Here is a 27,521-nt window from a genome sequence, read left to right as displayed (position 1 = left end):
TGTTACATGTTGAAGAAAATGCCTTAGAACTAACCTTGACATGTATCTGAAAGTCAAAATAAGGGAAGATGTGTTTAAGTTTGGGGATGGGGGTGAGGGGTGTTGTTGGGGTTTTTTTAGGACTGTGTCTGTTGTTTTCAGGAATCTCCCTGTTCTGTAAGATAAGTAAGATCTGAAGAAAGGAAAGTAGATAAAAGAATATCCCCAAGTGCATTCTATAAATAAGTGTTAAGAATAGAAATAATGGAAATAACTCCTTTAATCTTAAAGTATCCTCCCGAACTATAGCAATGCTGGAGCCTTTGTGGGTTAACATGATTTTCAAGGTCATTTATGATAATCCTTTTGTGATAGCAAGATAGTCTGGTAGAGTGATGCAACTCATGAGCTAGGATAAATTTATTTATAGCAAGGGCTGTAGCACTTTGATTATTATGGGGATTCAGAGGAGACTTTTTTTTTGTATTTCAGTGGCAAGCTCTGTTGGGGGGAGGGAGATTAATTTTATAAAGAGGTTACATGCAATCCCTTTCCAATATTTGGATGATTGTTCCAGTATTGGTGGAGCCTCCAGTCTGTCTTCTTACCACCATGGAAATACTCAGTGATTGGGATGGGGGAATGGGGCAGAGTGGGGAAGAGAAACTGAGATGTCAATGTTACATCCTGCATGTGAGGGACATACAGGATTATATAGGAGAGACACTGGGCCAGCCTTGGCAGATCTGCCTGTGGTTTGACACTGATCTGCTCCCCCCCTACATGTGTGTGCTCCCCTTAACAACCTTTCTCTTGCTTTGCTGATGCTCTTTCCTGAGCGTTTTGCTTGGTGCCTTTTCCAGGGCAGCCCAGCCCTGGCTCTGTGCTGTGCTGCCTGCAGGCAGCTCTCACTCAAGGCAGCCCAAACAAGGCTTACACATCCCTCTCTAAACTGGAATTTACTGGCCAGCCATCATTTCTTACTTGCTCTTCTGCTTTATCTTCCCGGCTTGGGCTTGTAGGCTTTGCTTTTGTGCTCGGTGAAGGGATCCTCCTTGCGTCTGCACCCATCTGCAATTTCCACCAGCTAAGCCCAGGAAGTAAAATGATACTATAATCCACTTCAAATCACATTATAACAATCCTCATTAGTTGAGGCTTTGTCTTTAATCACCTCATAAGATTACAAAGATAGATTTGTGCCTAAAAATTGCCACCAATGTTATGAATAGAGACACTGGCTCTCCCTGGAATCCTCTATTTCCATACAGGTGAAAATGTCATTGCACTGAAACCCCTTTGCTTCTCTCCCAGCCCATTCCAGCATGCACTGTTCCACACCTGCCTCAGCATCACAGTCCCAGCCTGCAAACTTCAGCAGACATTCCACATCTCTGTGCAGTGCTGAAGTGCAAAGAGCTCACAGATAAAACCTCACAATTGCCAACTCTGAATGCAGGTGTAGAGGTGGATGATTTAAACGGATGTTTTAATTAGGGCTGCAGTTTCTTGTCCATCTTTTGGTCAGATAAGAGATGATTGTGGCAATTACCTTGATTAAAGTGCAATAATGTTTTTCTTTTGTTTTCAGATATCTTTTCTCCAAATTAATCAGGAATTAAATGCTATTTTAATTCTATTGGCCCAATACTGCAATAGCAGAACTCTTGCAGCACAGCTGGAGAGGAGCCTTTCTTAAATCACTGCTTAGGTCTTGCTTTCTCAACAGGAGTCACACACAGAAATACAAATACCCGTAAATAGTAAAGTACTGGGCTGTGTCTGAACACCCTCAGATCTTCTTCCTGGGGGATGGGAATTTATTCCCTCGTGTTTTTCTTGTTGCAGCTCCTCAGAGTGTGTGTTTTCCCGCAGAGAGGTTTCTCTCCCCTCGCAGCCAAAGCACCATTCTCTGTGCTGTTTTCTCTTGCCCCTGGCAGACCTCACTGGGCATCCTTTTGTCTTTGTACACAGTACACTTTTGTACCGTTCAGTACAAAACCCAAGACAGACTGCAGATGGGAGAATTTGTTTCATATAGTAGAATATACCTAACATTTATGATACATTTTATCAAGTCGTGGAACTTGAGCAGGACTTTTTTTTAGTAACACATTAATAGTATTGCTACATTATCAACTTTGCATTTTTGCCACCATATTTAGACTTCCAAAATTTTTTTTCATAGCATCGTATATCTTCTATTAACTTTGAAATAAAATAATGACAATTTCTCATCATAATTCTTTTAGAGCAAAAACATATTACTCAAAGTAAAGTCCATCTTTTAAACTCTGCAGGAAAAACCCTTATGAGCACAGGCAGTAAAATGTTCGGTTTCAGTATTTGGCAGGGTATTTGTCATACTTACAGCTCAGTCTTACACGTTTTATGGTACAATTTTATTCAGTTTGGACTAAGCCAACTGTACATGGGTGCTTCTAATTCATGTTTCTCAAGCTGTACATTACTGACTCATACAGACTTGGAACCCAGGAAGCTTCATGTTCCAAGTACCTGTTCATTAATTATCATCTAATACAAGTAAAGTCCAATGTTTGTTCAACATTCTTTAGTGTCAATACCACTTCCCATTTTTGGAGTCCAAGTACAATTTATCATATGGAGGAAAATTATGTTTAAAATGAACGAACAAAGCAAGGTTGTACCATGCAAAAGATCCAGTTTGGTGATGAATATCTTACAGAGAGTAACAATACACTCTTGCTCCAAAAGCTCTTTTTTTCACATCCAAAGGCCATGTTAGTTCAGGATAGGATGCTCAGAATGGACTGGAAGGCAACAACTACTTGGTTATTCCTTTCTGTGTTTTGGTGTCTGCTTTGACTAGATTGGAGATGACTAAATGGGGATTTTTTTGGTATTTAGGCCATGTACAGTTGTTACAAGTCACAGCTCTGGGGCACTGCTGTCCCAGGACTGCTGCTCTCTAATTCTGACATGGGTTGCCTGCAGTCACAAAATCTTTCCACAAGCTCTTTGTGTTTTCTAATCCCTCAGTCCCTTGGGGCATAAAACAATCTGTCATCTCACTTTTGTCCTGATTATCTTCCCTATATGTAGCCCTAGCAAGTTTTGGCAAAGGTAGAGGAAAACAAAAGCAGGTAATAATGGAAGGTTTAGCAAAATTAGGGAATTTGCAAGGAAATTCTGGCTCAAATGTTCTCTTAGTATCACTGAGATATGTGTTTCCTTGTTTTAACAAGGTCTGTTGAGAGGGAAAAATCCCTGCAATTCAACTTTCATGGGCCAAACCCAGAGTGGTTTGGTACCCACACGTCAGTGTGAACTGAAATCACCACAATTCAGCCTTCATGGGCCAGACCCAGAAGGATTTGGTACCCATGTGCCAGAGTGAACTGGTACCCACGTGCCAGGGTGAACTGCAGTGCAAAGGGGTCTGACCATCGTGGGCTCCGTCATTTGGCCACTTTAATTTTCCTATTAAAGGGACAACTCTGTCTAAGTAAACACAGCTTGGAAAAGAGATTTGTAGAAAGCCCCAAGACTGGCAAAGTATCACGGTTTGCCAGAACCACAGAATGTGCTGAGTTGTCAGGGATCCCCAAGGATCGTTGAGTCCAGTGTTTAGCCCTGCACAGAACCACCCCCAAGGGTCACACCACATGGTTCTGTTCATCCTTCTCAGGAAATTGTGTAATGTACCATCTTCTACATGAATCCGGTTGTGTTAGTGTGTGTCCAGACAACAAAGTTTAAGTGCAAATTAACACTGAAGCTACAGCAAATAGAATCACTTGAAGTTGGGGAGAAAATCCATAGATATTTGTATAAATTTTAAAAAGTGCTAACAGCATTTTAATAGTTCCATTAGAGGTTTAGGACTGTCTCATTAGGGTTGAGAGTTTCTCCTCATTATCCCACAACTGAAGCTCTAAATACACATATTTAAGACATAGTTATTTTTCCCCAAGGACATTCTGCCCTTGGCAGAGTCCCAGAGCTGATGCAAATTTGTCTAAGGGTCAGCAGGTTTTGCACTCTTTCTGTAATGTTAGCCATAGAAATATTTTTAATGTATTTTATAAAAACACACTCTATCATTTTACCCCCAAGCAAACAGTAATTAGGAGCAATGAAAAAAAAAAATCTTAATTTTCTGACTTGCTCTGAAAATATTTCTTATTTACTGAGCAGCAATCTCAGTGTCCTTCTTGGAAGATTCAAGAGCCATAAGGCAACTGGTTGTATTTAATAGTCTTCTGCATCAGTAGTTTTGTCTCTTGGGCAGCAAAATTGATTTTGCTCATCTTGGCATCTTTGCATTTCTGCCCTCGACCTCTGTGGCACTGCCCGGGCCAGCAGAGACCTGAGTGGCAGGAGAAACGGGAGTCAGGCTGGTGAGTGCCGGGATATAGAAGTGACAGCTGGAGAGCAGAACTGATGAGCAGGGGGAGTTAAGACAATTCTTTTGGAATGTGTTACAGCCACTAATCAGTCACCACAGAAAGACTATTCAAACTCAGGAACGTTTCTTTTTTATGAAGAAATCCACTGCAAGACAGTGACTGTGTCTACCCTGAGAGCACACAACCTGAAGTTGTTTTCAAGACATTATAGGCTTCTGCTAAGAATTTCGAGAAAGGTGTGATAACTATCTGTCTCAAAAGTCTTACTGGGTTTTGGTGTCTGTTTTTCACTTGGTTTTGTTTGTGGGGGTTTTTGTTTGTTTTTCTGTTTTTGCTTTTATTTTTTGTTTTTGTTTTGGTGATGGTGTTTGCTTTTTAAAATTAGATACATGCAGGGGTGAAGAAGGCTTCCATAAAATGTGTTCTTGTTTCATTTACAATCCTCTTTTCAAACTGCCTTAGCCACAGTGTTCCTGTACACTGTTGCCCAGGACGGGGTAGACTTTTGGCTGTCAGTAGCACATTCCAGTGCCAAGACTTCTAACACAGATGAACATCACCACTCCTGTGGTGAGATTGCCACCCTTTCCTCCCTTTTTCTGAGTATCTCCCTCCTCCCGCTGTGCGATGCTCTCTAAGGTGTTCAGGCTGAGCAGTGCCTGTCCCGCCCCACAGACCCCAGTGGTGTCACAGCCCTCAGCAAAGGCACTGGCATTCTCCTCAGTGGAACCTAAAGGTCAGAGAAGAGGTCTGGCAGAGCAAAGAGTGGATCCTTGCTTGGTTTCTTCAAAGCCAGGGAACTGCAAACTAATTCTTTCTCTTAAACCTCATTTATTTAAAGAGGGAAATATGAGCATTTGTAAGCAGATCGGCATTATTAGCACCATTTCACCAATGTGGCAACACAATTACAGAAGTAGTGACCTATCCATGTTCACCCATAAAGACTCAGTAGTTTAGGACCTTGGAGACAAACCATAGCTCAGCCATTGCTTTGTCAGCTGAGTTATGCTGGTGAGAATGTGCGCGTCCCTGCGCGCGTCCCTGCGCGCGTCCCTGCGCGCGTCCCTGCGCGCGTCCCTGCGCGCGTCCCTGCGCGCGTCCCTGCGCGCGTCCCTGCGCGCGTCCCTGCGCGCGTCCCTGCGCGCGTCCCTGCGCGCGTCCCTGCGCGCGTCCCTGCGCGCGTCCCTGCGCGCGTGGTGTCCATCTCACTGTGCCAAGTACAGTCTGCACAGTCCACCAGTACCAGAGCTGAAATCTCAGGCAGGTCCTTCTCTGGTACTGTATGGAGAGCAGGAATAGTAGAAATCAGATTTGTTGTTCATCTGAGATTTGGGTGGGCTGCGTTCCAGTTCAGTTTGTGCTGTGTTGGCTTCTGTTCCAGATCCTCCCTGCACTGCCCTTGGTGTGAGCTCATTTTCCTTTAGCCATGCCCACCATCCAGACACAGCTGTGATGTGAAATCAATGATTATTTTCCTTTCTCACTGACTATGCTTTCAGATATCAGCAGCTTTATTATCTTTAAGTACACATTCCCAGCTATTGAGTACTAGATACAATAAAACAAAATAATAGCTAATAATTTGTATAGCTTGCTTGCAATACAGAGATATAATAGCCTGTCTGACATTTTTTAGAGCCAATATTTACCTTTATCACTGGTAAGTGCCTCCTGGGACTCATTATTCATGTAATTCCCATTAAGAGGCAGTAGTAAAACAGCCTGTTGTCTTGCAACTCTTGTTGTTAAGTACATTATATTTAGTAATAAATACGTCAGCTTGTGCTACACCAGAGAATTATTATTATTTCTTATCTCTAGACATTTATAAAAAACTGAATCATGTTTATTTATAGACTTCTTTCCATTTACTCCTTGCAGTAGCCAGATAAAACTGCTTTTCTTTAGGTACGTGGTCATATTTACTGACACTTGCTTATTCCTTTTGAACCTAAGGTTGTAAAAAAATTATTGTTCTTCATTTTTGTGTCATTTACTTTGCAATTAACCGTGTATTATATTTAGGAAAAAAGTTGCATTCAAAAACAAACTATATCAGTTTAGAATAATGTGGCAAAAATACTTCAGAAAATTGAGTTGCTGGAGTGTCTAGTTGTTATTCCCACACCACTACTAAGGCAAGTTATAGGAACATGATAATTAACTTGCATCTCTAATTTGGCTGATCAATGTCTCATGCAGATCTATGAAAACTCTTAATACAAATTTCAAGCTCTGTTATATAATCAAGAAAATGTTTTGCAGCCATAGGAATATATCCTGGGATTGTTTGTCTCTTCCAAAGCCCTGAAACTCAGGTTTCTGTGGCTTGACACCCGAGTACTTACAGCACTGCTCATGTGGCTGCGAGATGAAGATGTTTAACCTCATGCTCTGATAGAATTCAGACTCAGAAAATGTTGTTAGCAGAACTTGCTGCACCATCTAAAGATTTTCTTGTTTTAATTGCTTTTTAGCATCATCAGTGAGCTTTTAAAAGTCATTCTGTACCTGGACAGAAATGGTGAAGTTTTCCAAAGCATTGACCACCACCTGTCTAATTCTCCTCGTATCCACTTGTAAGGGGTTTCTATTGTTTGATTAACTCATTTGCTTGGAGCAGATCAGTGCTGTCTGGTGGTTGAACAAAAGCATTTTAAGGTTAATTTTGTGGTTTGCTAGTGCTTTATATTATCCATAATGACCTTTCTCTTCTGTCTCAGTAGTCTTAATCTTCTCAATTTTTCAACTTTGTGGGAGTTGCAAGCCAGAAATCTGTCTGTTCAGAAACTGTTAAATGGAAGCAGAGATTTCTGGCCCTGCCACCTTTGCTGGAAAGAAAGCCTCGGTTATGGGCAGAGATGGACACAAGCATTGATGTTCAGGGACTGGGGGAGCAGAACTCAGCTCTGCTGTGTGCTTAGAAAGCTCTGAGTGAGGCCATGGCTGGGATCCTGTGGAGTTGAAAAATACTCCCCTTCTCTGGGAATCACTGTCTTTGGAGGGGTAAAGTGACATGGATGTAGGAGAAGTCACGGGCAGGTGTGAAGGTCATGCCTTTGTTATTGTCCCACCACGTGGAACACCCTCCTAATGCACAGTCTCCTTTTCAGTGGGATGGGATGTGTCCCTCTAGTTCATTAATGTTCTCCCTGCCTTCCACAGCCCAGGCAGGAGAGGATACCCTGGAACAGGCTGGTAAGGGCCCGAATGAATGGCCCAGGGCCCCATTTTACTGGGTTTAAATTAACCCAGTTCCTACAGAACCAGGGCTGGTGAGGCAGGGTAGGGATAAGCACAGAAACAAAACCAACCCTATCAAGCCCTCAAAAATTTTACATTAATCTGCATATTTTTTGTTATGCTCATGAGACTTAGCTGAGTATTATGTGTAGTCCCAAAAGTGGGACATATGGCCATATGAAAGCTGAGGTTTGCTGTAAGACTCCCACACTGTTACTCCCTGAGGAATGCACCATTCCGTTTGGGAATGGTGTCACTCACCTCTCCATGCCTCCCACAGCTCCTCATACAGGAAAAACATGAAAACAGAAGTTGAATTTCACATGGTTTTGTAAAATAAATTAAATAAAGGCAAAGCAAAGCCCTGTCTAAAATTACTCCTGAATTATTAAAATTAACAGTTTAATGAAGAAAAAGAGATGGCCTCTTAATTGACTTGATTATGATTAATTGAAAAATGTTATTTTTCTTTATTAAACTTATATCCCTACAGCAGGATCTAATAATTGGCAGAGGTTTTTACTGTGACCACTACTAGCTTTTTCTCTGATTCAAAAGGCATATTCATTTAAAAGATTCTTGGCTGAAATCCATTTTGCTGCTTTTATAAGACATTTCATAAGAAAGTAATTTAAGAGAAAAATCTTTCTATTGTAGCTTTACTAAGTTTTATATTTGGTTTTAGATGGCCATAAAAGATTGTCTTCTATTTAATTAGTTTCTGGAATTTTTCATATTCTTGCTGTAAATTTGTTGCATTAATAACTATCACTACAATGGGAGGCAACCCTAGAAGCTTAGAAAGCACTTCCAGAACGTGGCTGTGCTGCCACAGGCAGTAATGGGATAGGAACTCCAGATCTGTGGGGCTTGAGTAATTTGCATTAATGCCACAGCAGCTAAATGCCCTTTTTCCTGTGAGGGCCTGTGTCACCCAGCACTGAGCAGGTGAGCCCTGCATGCAGCATCACCACGTAGCAAAGGTGGTGTGTGCTGAGCTCCAACAGCAAATCACTAATTCAGTCCTGGGGCTGGCTCAGGTCCCTGGGCTTGGACCACTCCAGGCCAACCAAAGGCTGCAGATGTCACTTGACAAGGAATTCCTTGGATCTGTTGGCATTCCGATATCCTTGGCTGGAGGAGGAGTTCAGCAAACACATCTCTTCTGCCCTGGCAGCACAGAGAGAAGCTGTGCCCTTTCTATTGGCCGGGCTTTGAGGGGTTTGAGGGGCAGTGTCTCGTGCCTCTGGGTGGGCTGCATGGAGAGCTGTGCTGCACGTGCAGAATGTGCCCAGAGCAGCTCAGAGGGGCCAGGGCAGTGCAATGCAGAGAGTTCAGCAGCAGCTGGGGAGTCCCTGCCTGTGTGGGCCCATGGCCAGAGAGAACCAGCCATGGAAATTGTCCTTTCAAGGCTTTTCCCTCTGCTGTTGCATTTCACGCAGTTTGTGATCAGCTGTAACATGACAGCAGCAGCTTGACAACCTGATAATACACTTCACTTGTAAAATTCGTGTGCTAAGACTGCAGACACATTTTTTTTAAGCTATGTCATGTTTATGCATAGCACAAGGTTTTTTTCTGTGAATCTGCTATAGAAAGTCTGCAGAGATCTGGTGTTTTATCTTATAAATTATGACTGATATTTTTACAGCCTCCAAGAAAAAGTTTCACTTTCCCTAGTTACTGATTTATTTGGACAGTCATTCAGACACAAAGCACAGGCTGAAGGAGGTTATTACTTGCTCCCTGAAACATGTGTGCCCCGTTTTCTACCCACTTCAGTGTTTCATAAGCTGTTATTATTTACAAAATTGGTGAAAAAATAGGAGATAAAGAAAATCAGGGTTTTTTCAGGTCTTAGTGTTCATGAGACAGAATTTCATCCAAAACATCATTGGTGCTGTAAAAAAGGTTCTTTGTCATTAAGAAAGTCCCGGAGTAGCTTCTAGAACCAAAGGAGCTTCTATGGCTGTACTCTGGGAACAAATAGAGACCTCCCATGTCAGGATGTCCTGCTGGACTCACTGTGGCTGTGAATGTGCCTCCTGATGAGGCTGTTCTGCCACTCTGGGAAGCTAAACTGAGCTCTTCTGCTCTGAGCCAAATCCTGCTGCATCCAGACATTTTCACTCCTTTTCTTGAGTGAAATTCTACCTAAAAATGTCTGAGCAGTGCCAAAGATGTGAGAATCCCCGTGTGTGTTGTGCATCTGGCCTGTGAATGTGGGCAGTGGGTGCTCAGAGGTGTCACTCTCCTTCCCACACTCCCCCAGCAAAGCCCTGTGGGTTGCACAGGGATTCAGCTCCGGGAGCTGCTGCCGGGGGCAGGCCAGGGATTCAGACTGCATTGTTATCCAAAACACAGCAAAGCTGCCTAAGTTAATGAAATCTGAGGCCCTCCAATCTTTCCTTCCATTTTGAGGAATCCTTCTGTAGGACTCCTGTTTAAGAAAACTCTGAATATTGTTATATACAGATACACAATTATATCAGCCTTTTGGATCTTCTAAAGCTGTATGTCTGCAATTGCTTGTCTCTCCCTACATAAAAGTACAAGCCTTGCTGCCCAGGATCCTTTCAGAAAATTTCAGGGCTGAATTCATTGGATGGATTTTTCTTCTCTCTCTGTTTTTCTGTGTGGGAAAGAATAAATAATTGAGAATTAAAATTTTCAAGATAGATAGATAGATATATGCTTGTTTGAATACTATCCCTGCAACTTAGTAAGTGAAATATTTATACAGCCAGAAGTTCTTTTCTAACCCTCTTTCTTAGGTCTGTGCATTTATTTAAACAGCTAAAGCTCTAACATAAACACCCACATTTTTACTCTCAAATTCTCTCAAAATCTGCCATTTCACCTGAGAGACAATGCATTTTATTTTGTTCCTCCATTATATCATATTTAATGTTGTGGTACAAACCCCTAGCAATTGTTCATCTGAGTCAATTAATTGCTTTACTGCATATACGTTGTACAGACTGAACTATCTTTTCTGAATGTCAAATCATATTTGGGAAACATTCCTGTCATATTTGTCCTTGGGAAACACTGAACAGAAAAAATCACCTCTATTAAAACTGCATTCATTACCAAATCCACAGGACCTAAGTTTTTGAATGCAATGCATCATAAAAAGCAGTAACTAAAGAAAACCAAAGTAAAACATTCAGTTTCATTATTGAACATTTTTAGCTTTATTATTATAATAGAATTACAGTCTGACATAAAATAAAGAGCTTTTGCTAAACTCTGTAGAGCAATACATGCTTCTGCCATAAACAACCTCTATTAGATTTAGGTTTTATTGCCACATCACTGCACTGAGGTGCAATAAACATTCAATGTCATCTTTTTAAAATTATCTCAGGAGTAAACAGAAACTGTCCTCTATAAGAGTGTATCGTTATTTTCAAGGAAGACTTACTATTATTACATGGTTTAGCAAAGCATTGTAAAAAAGCTACATAGAGAATACCTTGTCTTTGATAAACTGTGCAGTCAAGTTTATACAGTATAATACTATTGGCATAGACTAACTAAGAGGTGATATAATGCAATCATTGCATAGCAAAAAGCAGACTAGTTAAGTAATATTCACATCTAATGTGCAAAATGCAGACCAAAAGGTAGCTGTGAATTGCTGGAAAGATAAAATGCCCTAAATGAACACACCAGTTTAACGCCAAAAATAACAAGATAAACAAGTACACAGAAGTTAAAGAGCCATAGTTTATTTTTTTCTATACATATATCTACACATGAAGCCAGAGATGAAACATCCCCTTTCAATAAGCTCCAATCAGATAACTTATCAAGTTTAGACAGGACTAAATGTTAGACAATGAAGCATTATTAAAAAAAATCTTCTCTAAATAAAACATTAACTATTTCCTTTTGTAGATAGAGAATGTCAACTTGCTGATTTACTGAGAAAGAGTTTAGAAAACACTGCTGTGAAACTTGACTGTCAGTAGCTGTTCCTCTGGAGGCTCATGTAGCACTTTCAAAATCCATTCAGTACCATATATTACATTTTCTTAATTGATGCGTGCAAACATCCACCATTCTTCCCATCTCTTTGAAAAAGCTTTATCTGAAATTGGTTTCTAAGAACCAGCAGTAATGATTCTGACTAGAATTGTTTTAAAGGGAGCACAATACCTGCAAAATGGACATCTTGTATTTGAAGCCCTTACATATTGTTCCTACAAATATATTGCTACAGTAAAAATGAAATGTAGTAAGTTTACTCAATAAAATCTATTTTCCTGTACATTCTTTTATGTATGATTTCTTTGTATTTAATGCTACATATATTACATCGCTTATTGTAACAGTTATGTTTCAGCAAATATAGCAGTAATATACAGATGAGCTTCTGTCTTAACAAAGATTTCACCATTTTTACCTACCCAATATAATCCCAGACTTTAGTGTTTATGCATGACCTGAGCAGACCAGTCATTAATCGAATAGTACACGTTGGATGACACTGTCAAGGTGCAAGCTGCTGTACACTGAACCACTTTACAAATGGAATTCATTCCAAGCACTTTCTGCTTATTTATTTCCTTGGGCTTTCCAGTACCACTGACTTCTTTTTTCCTCCAATTCAGGCTCTAAATATGTTTTATTGAGCATTTAACAACATATTAAGAGCTAAGAGCTGAATCCTACACAATGTTTTAAGAACACAACTTTAAAAAAGTAAAAAAATGTACAATCTCATGCTGCATATTTACAGATATTATTTAAATACTATATTTTATCTTTCTGCTATTCATAAATCTCAGTCTAAAGCTTCTTTTAATGTATCATTTTATAAAAGAATACATTCAACATATCTAGAGCTTGCAAAAATTTTTTTGTTGTTTGTTTTTTTTAAGTCTAAAATATAGTGATGAGTAAAAGCAATCTTTAAAGCATCCAGAAATTGTTTGGATTCCACAGGTGATGGAGGGAACTCGGATCTGCACATGGTTGTGCAACTGGTTTTAAATCTAGTCTAGTGACAACTTAATGCTTGGAACAAGACTGCAGTAAGAGAGCAGATTAAAGCATTTCTTAGCATTAGATCTTGTGTGCTATACAATGGCATACTGTACCTAGAGTGAGTGGATTTCCTTTCTCATCAAAGACCATTTAAGATTATAAATCAGGTAGTTTGCAACATAGAAGAGAAAAGGGATTAGGAAAATAACATATCTTATGGGGTTGAGCAAATGGAAAGCTTCACATCCTTGAAAAGATTATAAACAGCAGTTGATGAAATGGTACAGTCTAGTATGTGCATCAGGAATGTCATAAAGAATATTCCCCCCTCCCTACAGTCCTCTGAATAAAAATAGCTTTTTCCCATACATATACAATGCCTTTTGGGGCTATTCCGTACTAAACTGGCCACAAATGGTTTCTTTCCACGCCCCACTCCCATTGCACTACAATTCCTTCTTTTCCATTTTCAGAATCGCTCTTCCAAAGTATATAGCTTATATTGTTCTCTCTCACACACACAGGTTTTTTAAATATACAGATATATTTTACCTTTTGCTAAATAAAGAAACCTTTATTTTCTTTAAGACAGAGGCAATGAAGCAAATGGGAATTACTGTATGTGGAAAAGGGAAGCAATTCCCAGAGCCGAAGACAGACCTGCAGGAACAGAGGAGGTTACTGGTGTGGGGTCTGCACCTTCAGCTGGGGCTCCCTGTTCAGGTAGGTGGCCCAGTAGACCAGGTTGAAGATCCCAAAGAGCAGGGGGAAGGCTATTCTTGACAGGCGGTCGATTTTGCTGACGCTGTTGAAGGTTTTCTTGGGCTCTGCAGGTTTGGGCTCTGGCTTCACCTCTTTGGGCTCGATGGTGGCACTCTTGGCAATGGTGGCCAGCCCAGGGTCCCTGGCAATGTTGGGCGTGTAGCTCGGGGCCGCAGCTGTGTACGTGTTGTTCTTCTTAATGAGGGGATCCTTCACCTTCTTTGGCTGAAGAAAGAGGAACATGTTTTATTCTCACTATCTTCTCAACAGATACAATTATGAAAAAGCACTGTAACATTTTGCAATTAATTAAATTCATGCCCCAAAGTGTAATAAGCCGTAAGAGAGAACTTAGTTCCGAATACATGACTCATGGAAAATGTTTAGGTGGCAACAAAGAATCATTAGTGTGTTACGTGAATTAGTTAAACCAAATTAGATAATGAATAAACTTTAATGAGAACTGATAGCTAGACTCACTGAAAAGATTACCTTTAAGGGTAACCAGCAGTGACAAACCACTTATAGTTCACTATTCCCTTAATCAACTGTGCTTCTTGATCAGGACAAAACTTTACAAAACACCAAAATTCTTAATGTAGCTTTCCAGTAAGGTGATACAATGAGTTCTGACACAATTCATAGATTAAAATGTACAATAAATTGTCATATAACCATGCACTGGATTATTTAATAAAATGCAAAGCTACCAGTGTTCTAGTCACTAATGGTTGACACCAAAGCACATGTATTATGGATTAGGAGCTTCCTGTTCTTGGTTAGATCATAATGGCTGAAATGGCATCCTACATACAAGGACTTAAATTTGTATGATTTCTGCATCCCCCTACTTATATTGCTAAAACAAGAATATACTGAATTTCTTTTAGTAGAGTAAAACTTACTGAGCTTATTTGACCTTATTTTTCCCTGGATCCTTGTGTTTTCTAGTATTCTGCATCTGGGTATAGGAAAAAAATTAAATTTGGCTATCTGGGATACCCGTTGGAATTCAGCTGTGCCAAGTGCAAACAGACCAAACCCTTCCTCCAGCCACTGCCCAAGGAGAAACAGAGATGGAATGGGTCATTGAGGCGGTGGAAAGAAAAGCATCACTTTACTCCAGTTTCCTCCAATTAGGAGAAAAAAAAGAACAATCAGAAAACAAAAAGAAGATACCCAGAGCTTAGAAAATTTTGAGGCAGTATGTGCCACAAAAAGAATAGGCAAATGATACCCATTTTACTCTCTTGCAAGGGGGAATAGATATGGTTAAAGAGAAAATACCAGTGGAATGTGGTCTGTTATGTCATTTCACATGCCAGTAAATGGTATTCTGGGTTTCCAAGAAGCAGTTGTCCCATGGAGGGTGGGTGCTGGCAGGGGGTGGGTGCTGGCAGGGGGTGGGTGCTGGCTGGGTGGTACCTTCTCGGGGACCACGCTCTTGCCGTCCCAGGCGTAGCCCCTCTTGGTGAAGTAGTTGACGGTGGCGAACTCGATGAGCGCCGAGAAGACGAAGGCGTAGCACACGGCGATGAACCAGTCCATGGCCGTGGCATAGGCCACCTTGGGCAGCGAGTTCCTGGCACTGATGCTCAGGGTGGTCATGGTCAGCACAGTGGTCACCCCTGCAAAGCAAACAGCTCAGTCCCCTTGCACAGCAGCTGTGTTTCCTCCTTCATTTACATCAGATCACATGTCCACGAGTTACCTTGACAACTGCACTGTCAGGTATTGAGTGTGTCTGGAGAGTTCATCTTCACTGCACTGACTGTCAGTGAAAATGAGCAGTGGCTAAAATAGGCCAAATAATGAACATTGAATTTACATGGAAGTGTGAAGAGCTTGAATTGCCAGTGCCTAATGAGGAAGCAATTTCTTTTCCCTGAGAGACAACCTAATCTTGTCTTTGACTCACTACTAGTGAGCTTATGTTTCTCTTAAATAGTAGCAAAACAATATTTATATCTTTTATTATCTGTGGACTAAAATATGAAAGTTGTGCTTCTGTATGTATTGCAAAATGTTCTGAGACTTTGTTTCACTGCCATTATGAAATAAGATGGAGTAAACTCAAGATTATTTACTAAATAACTGTCTTCTAAAAGGAAAACTGAGAAATGTGTGGGTTCTCAAGACTGTGGAGACCACAATTTGAACACTGCAAGATTATATATTATTCATTGTGACTAGGAACTTCTGTTCTCCATCTAGTGACAATGAAGTACAGCATATCAACTGATGATGAGACATTTCTTTTTAAATGGTATGTGCAAAAATGGTAGTTTCAATAGCTTTGACTATAGAGGCCCACAAAAGTCCCTACTACAGCAGTTCTCAGTGAGGAGGATGCTAAAAATTCAGGACTAATTTTAGTTGCTGATCTAAACAATATTATATAAATCAAATTATGCTGTGGTCTAAACCATTGTTCTATAGATGCACATCTGTATAACAACAGAAAGCCTCTGCTTGGTACAGGAGGTCTAAGGCTATGCAAGTAGTGACTGATTTCCAGAGGCTTTGGGAAGGTAAAGCACAGCTGTGAAGAGTCAGTAAAGGTCAATAAAAATAGCTCTTGTTCAACAAGGGTTCCAGAGGCTGCATTTCTCAGAAGTGCAACTCTGGCTTTGCTGTGTGCAGCATAACTGGGTACATTCTCTGCCACAAAGCCCGGCATCCTGCCCTGCAGGGCCCGAGGCAGGAGAGGGCTGTGACACCAGTTCAGCTCTGTGTGCTGCCACCTCCTCCTGCCCGAGGTATCCAGCTGCCCCAGCTGGGTATCACCACAGAGGCTGGGGCACAGAGCTGAAATCTCAGGTTCTAGTATTCCTAAAGGAAGATTTGTTACTACATCAGTTTGGTCTTCTTTTCCTTTTTTTTTTTTTAATATGTACTTGACATGGATTAATATCTCCAAAGAATATGCAAGTTGTTTGTTTCTAATTTTAAGATAAGCATTTGTAAGCAGTGGTTAAACTCTGGGGACCAGCTGTATACACTGAGAGTCCTTTAGACTGCTTTCTCACTGCATTTGTTGAGTACATCTGTTCACCACTGTGAGCAAAATAAATTGCTGCAGATCTCAACAGGGGCCTTTAGCAGCAGCCTGTGAAAGGGATTAACAAAAAAGAATTTTTACAGGGTCTAAGGATGTCAAATTACCAATACCCATTGATTAGTTCTAATAATCCCACCATGAACGTCATTGCTATGGGCAGAAATGTTTCATCCATAATCTAATTGTTTGGGAAAATTCAAGCAGTAACAGACTGCTTGAGGTGTTTTCAGGTCTCTTTTAGAATCAGTTTAAAAGCTCTTGATGCACATCTTCACAATGAGACATCTGATCTCTGTGTACTGCACTATGAGCAAGCTCATGCTGTTCTCCAGTATCATATTACACGTAATTAGTTCTACTGTACTTAAACCTGTTTGCCTCATGATTGCCAGGCAGTTTAGGGGTCTTGCTTACCAAATACAGTTCTTGCTGGAACAGATTCTCTGTTCAGCCAGAAGGACACCTGTGACAGGATCACTGTCATGATGCATGGCAGGTAAGTCTGGATGACAAAATAACCAATCTTCCTCTTCAAATGAAAATGTGTAGTCATAACCACATATTCTCCTAAACCCAAGAAAAACAGGAACATTAGAGATTTTATAAATATACAAATGAGAGGCCTTTATAGGAAGCAATTTTTCATTATATTCACCCCTTTTGTAACAGAAAGTTCTCAGATCAAACGGGGTCAGATCTGAAGAAAACTTATTTAGTAAACCTGGTTCTGAAGTTCCACTAATAATATAAAAATAGACGGTTCTGGAAAATGCTAATTCAATGTACACATGTTCATCTCTGCTGAGTGAATGTCTGTATTACCTGGGGCTGTTCAGAGCTCTTGGGAAAGGTCTTGTTCCATTAGGAGATGGAAAGCCACCACAACGAACCCATGTAAACATCTGAAGACTAAATCAAGACAGGCTCCCCCAAGGTTTCAGTCAGGCCAGGCTTAAGGTGTAATTGGTGCAGTTGTGTCTGCATTGCCACTGTGGTGCTTTATGTGCTCTGAAGAGGAAATGCCCCTGTGCTGCTAATTTAGTATTTCACCAAATTATTCTCTCCTGAAGTAAATGACTAATGCAAGAATGACAGAATATTTTCATTAGCACTAATGCTTCGGGTGCTACAAAAATATCTGAGCTGGGTATTCTAATTTCAGTGGAAAGGAATTGTATTTGTATGCATATATGAATATATTTTATTAATAAATTTAATAGACTAAATATATTTAATATTGTAATATATTAATATGTCATTCTCCAAACCTTTCTTGCCAGAGCAGGGCATGATGTAACTAATGATCCTTTTCAGATCATAAGTTACATCACTGAAAATGGATTTTGAAAAGCTATATATTCTCAAAAGACTGAAAAACATACTGTTGGGATTTTTTTTTCAGTAGATTGAATCTTATTATGCAATAAACATTATCTTAGAAACGAAACAAGTAGACGTGTAACTGAATGGAAACTCCTGTCTAGATAGAAATGTTGTGAAATTACTGTCATTTTATTTTAAAATGTAGGCAGCTGGAAAGAGAAAGCTGATCTTGTGCACGAAGAGCTTAAACTGGATTGAAAACCTGTTTGTAGACATTGACTGCTTCTGCACTGAGCATGTCACATGCCCATTGCTTTAACGCAGGGTCGAGAAGGAAATTCATTTAAACAATCTGGCTCAACATGTAACTCCAAGGAAGGCTTATTTATAAGATGTGACAATACTCCTGATATGTTTCAATAGAAAACACAGTAGCAAAGGGGGTAAAGAGAAGGAATTTTAAATTGCGAGGTAAAGCAAAGCATATACAAGGAATTCTTTTCGTTTTATTTCAAAAGTAGGAGTGGCAGAAGTAGCATGGTGTGCACAATTGCTTGGATTTGCTCACCTGTCTTTAACTTTCACTGAAACAACCTCCTTCTCCTCTGCACCTGAGATTATGATCTCATGAAGGGTGCCACTCTCGGCTAGGAGAGCCAGTAATTTAATTGTATCAGCTCCAATATGGTGTGGGAAGCTGTTTTAATGCCCTCAGATATAGAATGCACACAACAGCGTGTCAGAATTCATTCGGTGATTGTAGATGGCAGGCTAAGAATACACAGTGCACACACCACTGTACTCTGCAGCTTTTTTTAGCTGCTGAAATTATCAAGGTATTTTTAACCTCTGGAAAATGAGAACAAGATCCAAAGCATAAAGGCAATTAAAAAGCCAGGCATTACTCCCATCTGTTAAGGACTGCAGCTACAAGGCAGCTAAAGGTACTGCCATGAGCAGTGAGTCAGCGAAGCAGAGGGCAGGGATAAGGCTTTACAGTTCCATTACAAGGCAAACCCATCCTCTTAAGTCTCCAAAGTACCACTGGCCTGCAGCTGTTTATTAGAGGATAGTAGATCTTGGATGAGATTGATTGTAATGACTGCAGGTCATTAAAGCTCTCCAGTTATTTGCTGCATCTTTAGTTTTCCATGTTTTATGGCTTTCTTTAATTGAAAGCATGGCCACATTCATGACAGCTGCTGATCACTCTCTAGTTCTCCAGCAGTTCCTCTGTAATTCTACTTTGAAAGCACTATAGTACAACCATGAAATGCCCAACAAACTAGAGTTTCCAACAGCTCTTGAGCACATGCTGCCTATGCTCAGTGTCTGATGCTGGGCTTGCACGAGTGGAGCTTATGTGTCTTACAGACTTTTATCTCTTCTTATCCAAGGGAGTTAGAAAGAAAGGTATTTCTTTTTAGCTTTGTTCTAATTCCTAAAGTCTTCTACCAATAACTGTTGTGCAGATAATTCTGTTTATCATTTTATTTATTCCATTCAGTTTAAGTCAGTTTATATGCATTATACAATAGGAAGCATAAAAGTCATCACATGAGTCCTGAATTTATATTAACTTCATGTTTTGAGTATGTCCACATTGAGTATTTTTAGAGCTCTTGAAGAGTTTGTGCCTGTGCTCAGTACTTCTGTAGCTGTGGTTTTTAAACAGCCCTTAATACTACAGTATGTTGCAATAATTGAGTCAAATGTGCAGCTGGTATAAACTAACCTGTATCCATAGAAGACAACAGCCAATAATTCAGTAAAATTACATTAAACTTATTATTCAGTGTTCTGTAAACTATTTGTAATAAACCAAATTTATCAGGTGAGCACCTAAATTACTCTGCATCACATCAGACATAAGGTTTGAGGTGGTGACTGAGTTGTAGCTATGACAATACTTTTTCTGTCACTGTAGGTAAGAAAGAAGGCTTTCCTTGTTGTTAATTTAAAACAAAGTATTTATCATTTACTTCTTCTGCCTTGTAACTCAGTAAAAAAACTCTTAAGAACAACATCCTCTGAGCAGATTTACAGAACATCATTAAAAACCAGACCATTGTGAGTATAAATCCTGAGGATTCGCAGTGTAAAGCAACACTTTCAGGATGGCGGAATAATTCTGTGTACACAGAAACTTGGATGAGCCCTGCAAGCATTTGTTAAGGTGCTTACATAAAGGATCATTTTAAACTCTGAGTCAATATGAATCAGTAGCTGGAGAGTGACAGAAATTTTACATACAAATAAAAAATGGATGACTGCTCAAGCAAAACAGCAGCAGCAATAATTATTATTTCCGTTACTGACTGCTGTTTTTAAGCCTGTAGTACCTGCACATTGCATTGCCAGCACAGATGGATAAACTGTACCATAAGCAAAGTTTTAGTCTCTCAAGATTCGCTTTGGTTTAGCTCTGTTCCTAGGCTTGTGAGCCTCTTCTGATTTTCCTGCCACCACTGTCATGCAAGGAGCAGGCAGAGAGAGCAGCTGAGAGTGCAAAGGGCAGCCCCACAGGCCCCTGAGAGAGCAGCTTCAGGGCACAAAGAGCAAAGGCATCCTCACAGTTGCCCTCAAATCCTATTGTCTTTTCAGGGAAGGGCAACTGGGATGAATTATGGGCTCCAGAAGAGTTAATGGCAACATGTCCAGCTGTGACCAGTGCAGTTTTCTCCATTTCAGTTGCTGCTGAAAGCCCCTGTGCTCAGCACTGGGAGCAGTGAATCCATGGGAGCAGCTGTGCTGTTCCCAAGCACATTCCTTGGTGCTGCCAGCCCACTTGCTTGTCATGATTAGCTCAACCCAACAGAAGCTTCCCACCAGCAACCTAGAAACTTGTCTGGGAGAAATTTTCTTTGTTTAATAGAGCATATGAATACATTTTGGCAAGCTAAATGAAAAATTCAGACATGAATTACAGTTCGCCTAAAGTGACTCACTTTTCCTGGAATGTTCATTGACTTTATCAGTAACACATTAGGAAGTTTGGTTTATGCAGGTGTGGGTGTTACTTTTCTACAAGTCACGAGGTTGTGTATTCAGAGCAATACAAGCACTTCTCCTAAAGCAGTGCTGCCCACTGAACAGTCAGTCTGGTCAGCAGAGCCCTTGTGCAAGCCCAATGCTCAGTTTCTTACTGCATTTAAGCCTTCATGTCCCTTCCAAATTATTAGAAAATAAATTTAAAAAATTACACCTTGAAAAAAACACCACAAAGTGAAAAAACAAAGGGTTTTAGCCAGCTTCAAGATTACAGGTGTATCATATATAAATGTAGGCTATATTTCTGTATCACATTAATACTTTTGGAGTTAAAGCTGATGCTAGTATCAAGTTAAATCCTGTTTGGGTGTTCCAGATGGTTTTTAATTTGATGATATAGTTTTTTTTATTCTCTAAATACCTCCTTGAGGAATTAGATACTTGCTTTTAGCAATTTCACTGCCTCCAGGAACATGATCTTTGAGGATTCATATTCTTATACTACTTATAAGTTTATATAGTAAGCAGATAATATGAAAAGAACATGAAGAGTGTTTCTTTATAATGTAACTTACTGGGTTTTTTCTGGCTAGATCTGACACCGTAGGAAGTTTTTTAATTGTTCAAATATTTTAACCACCAGCTCAAGCAGGAAAATAATCCCAGGATAGGTTACCTTTTCAGAGTCATGTTTTCCTAATTTGAAGCTCATATACTGCAATTTACCTCTCACTCTTACATCTCTGTATTTTTTCTCCTGCTCTAAGTGATACTTTGGCAGTTCCATATGAGCCTTCCCAAGCCACCTTTGCACAGACCTGTGCTGGACTGCACAATGCCAGAGTCCACAGTCTGGCCCAGCAGGTCGTACTGGTTCAGTCGAGAGCCGTCCTCGGCCACCACCACCGACCGGGCTGGCTCCCGGGTCCACTCATACACCACCTCTGCTCTGGTGTAGGCATCTGATGGAAAGGAAATACATTGCATTCAGCTTTGCACCTTCTCATGCCTTATGGCTTTAGCAGAACAATGTTTTGCACAGTAGTTTGAATATTAAGTTCTCTTTATTTATCTGTGGAAACCCAAAAGTAGCTTACTGGAATTTATCAGTGGAAATAGAACTGATTTTACAGGTCTATCCATGTGATGATCAGCTAAATACCTGCTGTAGAGCTGGAAGAAGAATGGTCCTCAATGGCATGAAAATATTTCCCTGTCTTACATAATTGCTGCCTACATGAATGTAGCAGATGCCAGAGTGAGATGTGGAACTCCATGAGCATGCAAGGGCTCCAAACCCTTTCTCTAACTTTTAACTGTTGACAAGCAAGTTGAGCCCAGATTTTTCCATTTTTCTTAGTGTGATGTTGTCTGGGCCACTGTAAGACACTAAGTCCTTCTCAGAGTGGCTTCAGTGACCTCCTCACCATTGGGTTATCCCCATCACACAGTCCCTGCTGGAACAGAGGCCGAGCAGACATTGCTGAGGCTGCCTAGACTGCAGAGAGTTTAAATCACGATCACTATTTTTTTTGCTTTGATTATTTCTGAGAAATCCTCACACTCAAGTTCACATTTGTTTGAGTTTGGAACACAAAAGAAGAACACTGAGCTCTCCAAATCTGAGCAGTCTGGTGTGTTACAGAGATAATTCAGTAGCGCCTACATGTTTCATTGAGTGGATTTGCACTGTTATTCATGTTATCTGAAGACTCAAACTAGTCTGGAGGGTGGCAGCTCTCCCTCTGAGCAGTTAGGGTGGGAGTTGGCTGCCTGCATGGAGGCACCTCATATGATTGTTATACCTGAGAGTATCCAAAGGCATGAATGGCACTGAATGTGTGATCAGAACCTACATCAAACTTGCTCCCACCAAAGGCAGGTGGAAGCCACATGGGATATCTTAGTGCATCCAAAATGACAGCAGAATCCTACCTACAAGACAAGATTTTCCCTTTTGTCAGACTGGCAAGCAGGAAAGGAGGGGGAAGGATGTGATTCACTTCACCTCATTTGTGAGCTGACAATTTTATCTTATCAGTGTAAGAGATAACAGTAATTGGAGAGGTGGTGTTGGAGGGAGTGTGCTGGTAAATTAGCTGCATGGCATTTGATTCTGCATTACTCAAACTGAAGGGTGCATATCCTCAGACCTCACATTCCCCCAGCACTGCAACATATTCTGGAATATGTTTCTGGCATCAACGGTAAATGCAAATCTACACCTTAGTAATTTTGACTTTGAATATAACAGTAAACACAGGACCTGAATTGCTAATCTAGGCACGTAGAGTGGCAATAATAATATTAATTTTCAAGCATTTGTTCTGCAGTAGGAGATTAGATGAAGAGAGACTAGTTTTCTGAGCTGCTGAGGACCACTGGTTTGATGTAAGGGTAGGGAGTGCTCTCATCAGTGCTGCAAACAGCCTGCCCTGCCCTGTCCCTGCCACACTGGGTGCCCTGTTCAGCCTCCTCACTGCATGGACAGCAGCACAGGCTGTGGCTCTGACACTGCTGCCTTCCAGCTTGGCCATCATTTCTAACTGGCAGTCAGATGTTTGTGGGAAGAGCTGAGCAGAGCATCTGCCCTTCTGATTTTGTTCTGCCAACATATGGCATTTTGTTGTTCCAGACTTTCTTTAGCATTTGTCACATTGCATTTACACTGGAATAACCTCTGGCTTAAGCTGCTCTTTGGCAATGACTGTGGCCTCAGAGCAGGGTCAGACATTCCTCGGGCAGAGGCCACAGGAGGCAGTGGCTCCTTCAGCAGGAGCTGTTTGGGATCCCACCTCCAACAAGTGGGAAGTGGAGGGTGTAAAAAACTCTTACCCAGTTAAATCCCAAACAAATGGAGCGAGGCAAACACTGCCTTGGGGAACTACTAAGTGTAACATTGGAGTCTGCCCTTAAAGCATGGCTTTTGTCAAAATGAATTGCATTTTCCAGTCCATTAAGAGAATTGTAATTAATTGCTTTAGTTGTTGAACAGACATGTCCCAAATGTATTTGAATATGATCTTCACTTTGAAAGTGGCAATTAAATATAAGATTTGTTCTTTTTCTCTCTCAGTCACATTTTCATATCTTGCTTGGGTCCAGCCATTTGTCTTATGAGAGATATTTATATTTATATCAAGAAATAAATACTGAGAGAAGTATTTTATACCTTGGTAGTTCTGACATGCAGTCTATTGAGAAGGAGGGGAGAAGTCCTGCCATGAGCTCACCCAGAACAGTTCTGTGCCCTGCTCTGAGCTCGCCTGGCACAGCTCTGTGCCCTGCTCTGGGCCACAAGAGCTTTGGAAAGAGGTATTGGAAGTGCTGTAAGAAAACTTAACATTCCAGGAGTAAACTCTTCCTGTCAGCTGAACTCCAAGGCTGTATGAGCTGTTTGTTCTGCAACTCTTATCTAGGAGGCGATCAGCTCCTTAAAGACAAAACATCAGTCCTGTCTCACGGTAAACACAGAGCTGTTCAGCCCAAGCAAATTATCACCCTGTCGGTACCAAGTGAAGAATGAACTGGGTGTTCCTTTGGTGACTTCTAAAATTGATCAAGGCACTAAGTGCCCATTATCAGTGAAACGACCCATTACTGCTAGAATAAGTAGCCCTGGAGAAAAAATTTGTACACAATTATATACTCCATACATTTTAACCTCCCTGTTAGTGTTGAACCAAGTAGAATGAATCAGCTCTTCACTTTTGGTTTTTGTTTGTTGGTTTGGTTTTACTTAAAGAATTGAAGGGAGAAGCTGGCTATATTTAATTTTTAAAAATATTATGTTTGGTTAAGTGTCAGATTGGTTACTATGCAAATTGAAGATTTGGGGCAAAGTCTCAACTCAGCAAAAGCTTGGCCGCTTGTTACACTGGTCTCAATTAATTACATTTTGTCCAGTAACCCTTCCAGTCTAGGGTTTCATATGCTGCAAGAACAGGACTATGTGGAGATTTCTGAGATTTTTCACTTCCAGAAATGTTGCATGCATGTAAATGAGTATCTTGTAATGCTACGAAGAATTTTGTTCTAAACATACCAAGACTATGGTAGTGGAACTGTTTTCACCTAAATCAATTCATTACCCATGAAGTGCTTTACTTTTCTCTAACACTGGTTTTGGGTCTTAGCAAAATAAAGCAACTATAGGATTAACAACATTTTCTATGTGACAAAGTACTTTTCTAGACGTTTAGAACACTGTTATTTTCATTTTTTGTGAATGCCCAGGCATGACATTGGAGGACATTAAAGACACATAAAAGAGGTTCATTATTTTAAATATAAATTTAAAAATAAAAAAACAACCCTGAAAAAAGTGAAAAATACACAACATTAAAACCTTGAGGTTTTCTTAGTTGAAACTGAGAAATATTCCTTTAAAGTGGCCTAAAAAGGGAGAAACCTCAATGTAAAATAAACTTACAGCTTCCAAATTTCAAGGGGCAAGCATGTGCATCCATAGGAAAGTCTTCTAAGTGCATTGGACATTCTGCTCTCACAGTCAATCTGTAATGGATTAATGAGCAAAAGGACACAATTATTCTAGTTTCACAGAAATAGCAAACAGAGTTCAATTACAACACACAGAGTAAGTACAGCATAATATCTGTTACGTGATCAGTCAGTGGGTAGAGCTGGCCTGGAGTGTGTGCCGGGGGTGCTGCCAACCCACAGGGTGGCACTGGCTGTGCCCCTCTGCCCCTCTGCCTGGGGTTCTGCCATGTGCAGCCACACGGTGGGACTGGCTGTGCCTCTCTGCCTGGGGTTCTGCCATGTGCAGTCACACGGTGGGACTGGCTGTGCCCCTCTGCCTGGGGTTCTGCCATGTGCAGCCACACGGTGGGACTGGCTGTGCCCCTCTGCCTGGGGTTCTGCCATGTGCAGCCACACGGTGGGACTGGCTGTGCCCCTCTGCCTGGGGTTCTGCCATGTGCAGCCACACGGTGGGACTGGCTCTGCCCCTCTGCCTGGGGTTCTGCCATGTGCAGCCACACGGTGGGACTGGCTGTGCCCCTCTGCCTGGGGTTCTGCCATGTGCAGCCACACGGTGGGACTGGCTCTGCCCCTCTGCCTCCTTCACACCCCAGACACAGCTCAGGCTCCTCTCTAGGCTGAGGGTTCCAGTCCATTAGCAACCCAAACTGTTTCCTCGCTGCCGTCTCCGAACGGGGCTGCTCGGCATGCTCCGCCAGCGCTGCAATCATTCCGTTGTTGTCTGCTGCAGTGCAAACATGTTTCTCAATAAAAGCTGAGATGCACTAGAAACAGTCATACACACACATCAGCAAGGAATGGCCAGTAACAGCCGAATACGAGGCAGAAATTGCATTAAGGCACTTGCAAAGGGGGAGAAATAGAAATGGTTATGGTCAAAAAAATAGACAGCTGTGAACAATGTGCTGCCAAGATAGTGTTCCTGTGGATTAAATCCCTAACGGCCAAGCATTTAGAAAGACAAGAAAAACTGACCTAGGCTTGTGTAACCACCAGCCAAGTAGATTCTACTTTAACCCAGGCAGTCCTGAAAGATTTTGCACAAAAAATGAACATCCAAAAAGCCTGAAGACTTTGTTTTCTCCAAATGTTTGTACTTATTTTACAAACATCTTTAAAATTGTAAAAAGAACACTCGGTGTTCACCTATGTACTAAGGTATCCACATCTTAAGTTGAGGCCAACAGCATCCCTTTACACCTTGTTTGATTCTATGGGAGACATAAAGAGGGGCTGTGCAGCTCTGTAGAGACAATATACCAGTTTTTTCATTCTTTAATTTGTAGTCTTTTAATCCAGAATTTTCCCATGACTGTGTATCATCATTATTTCTAATGGATTTATTCAACATCTCTGACAACTGGGTAGCTAAAGTTCAGTTATTCATGAAGAGAATAATATATTTCCAATAAGAGTGATTCCAGTACAGAAATAATTTATTCTCCTAACTTTCCAAATGCTTTAATCAATTGTTTTTCTTATTATCAATGGAATAAGAAATGTCTATTTTTAGACTGTCATGCTTTTTATTCCCAAGCACAAGAAATATTAAAAATGGGCTAGGAATTCAATGTGCATCTGCTAGTTCTTAGAATCTGCTTCCTATGGGATCAAAAGATTAAAGACCCTTTACACGATCTAGGAGTACAGATTATATTAAAGTTTCAGGCTTTATTCTACTTGCTGATGGAATCCTTGAATGCAATGCCAAATCAAGGTCCTATGCAAACTGATGGATTCCTAATACTGGAAGAACCTTTTTAAAATGAAGCATTAAGAGACATCCAGGGACTGTACACAGGAGGGGAAAAAGTAAACACTGAAATGACTCCGCTTGTCCACCACCCCATGGCCTATTGTGAAAATAATTACTAAGCAGTAATCAAGTTATGCTCAAAAAGGAACCTGTTTCCTGTCTGCAAAATATGCTTTCACAAGGCAAATTGTCAAACTACATGAAGGGTGTAATATTTTAGGGCTCACCTCATTGTGTATAGCAACGTCCCATCCTCTGTAATTCGTAAGAGTTTATTTGGCATCGTCATGTTATGAGCCACTGACTTCTTTCCATTGTGGAAAAAGGTATCAGGTGTCCAAATTTTGCTGGCCATTAAATTATTTAACCGAAGAACAGTCATAGGTCCTTTGAATTTTAATCTCTCATCTTTCCAACTTTGGCGGAAAAATACATCTATAGTGTATTCCTGCATCAATTCAGAGAAAAGGGAAACACTTATGATGTTGTATGTTGCAACATGAGAACCAGAAAA

At 40.7% G+C, this 27,521-nt stretch overlaps 1 protein-coding gene across 3 annotated transcripts in view; it reads right to left on the bottom strand.

Annotated features, from left to right (window-relative positions):
• Window positions 1-11,330: 11,330 nt before the first annotated feature.
• The window catches only part of GABRA1 (gamma-aminobutyric acid type A receptor subunit alpha1), a 36,116-nt gene continuing 19,925 nt past the window's right edge, over window positions 11,331-27,521 (bottom strand). For all 3 annotated transcript variants that reach the window (XM_071570651.1, XM_071570650.1, XM_071570652.1), the window contains exons 5-10: window positions 27,235-27,455; window positions 25,181-25,263; window positions 21,567-21,710; window positions 16,849-17,001; window positions 14,799-15,001; window positions 11,331-13,598 (exon numbers count right to left, since the gene is read on the bottom strand). In XM_071570651.1, the coding sequence (XP_071426752.1) occupies window positions 13,290-13,598; window positions 14,799-15,001; window positions 16,849-17,001; window positions 21,567-21,710; window positions 25,181-25,263; window positions 27,235-27,455 (1,113 nt within the window). In that variant the 3' untranslated portion in view covers window positions 11,331-13,289. The remainder of the gene's footprint in view (window positions 13,599-14,798; window positions 15,002-16,848; window positions 17,002-21,566; window positions 21,711-25,180; window positions 25,264-27,234; window positions 27,456-27,521) is intronic.

This window comes from Pithys albifrons, chromosome 15 (assembly GCF_047495875.1).
Source record: "Pithys albifrons albifrons isolate INPA30051 chromosome 15, PitAlb_v1, whole genome shotgun sequence".
Lineage (NCBI taxonomy): Eukaryota > Metazoa > Chordata > Aves > Passeriformes > Thamnophilidae > Pithys > Pithys albifrons.
This window is presented reverse-complemented; position numbering and strand designations above follow the sequence as displayed.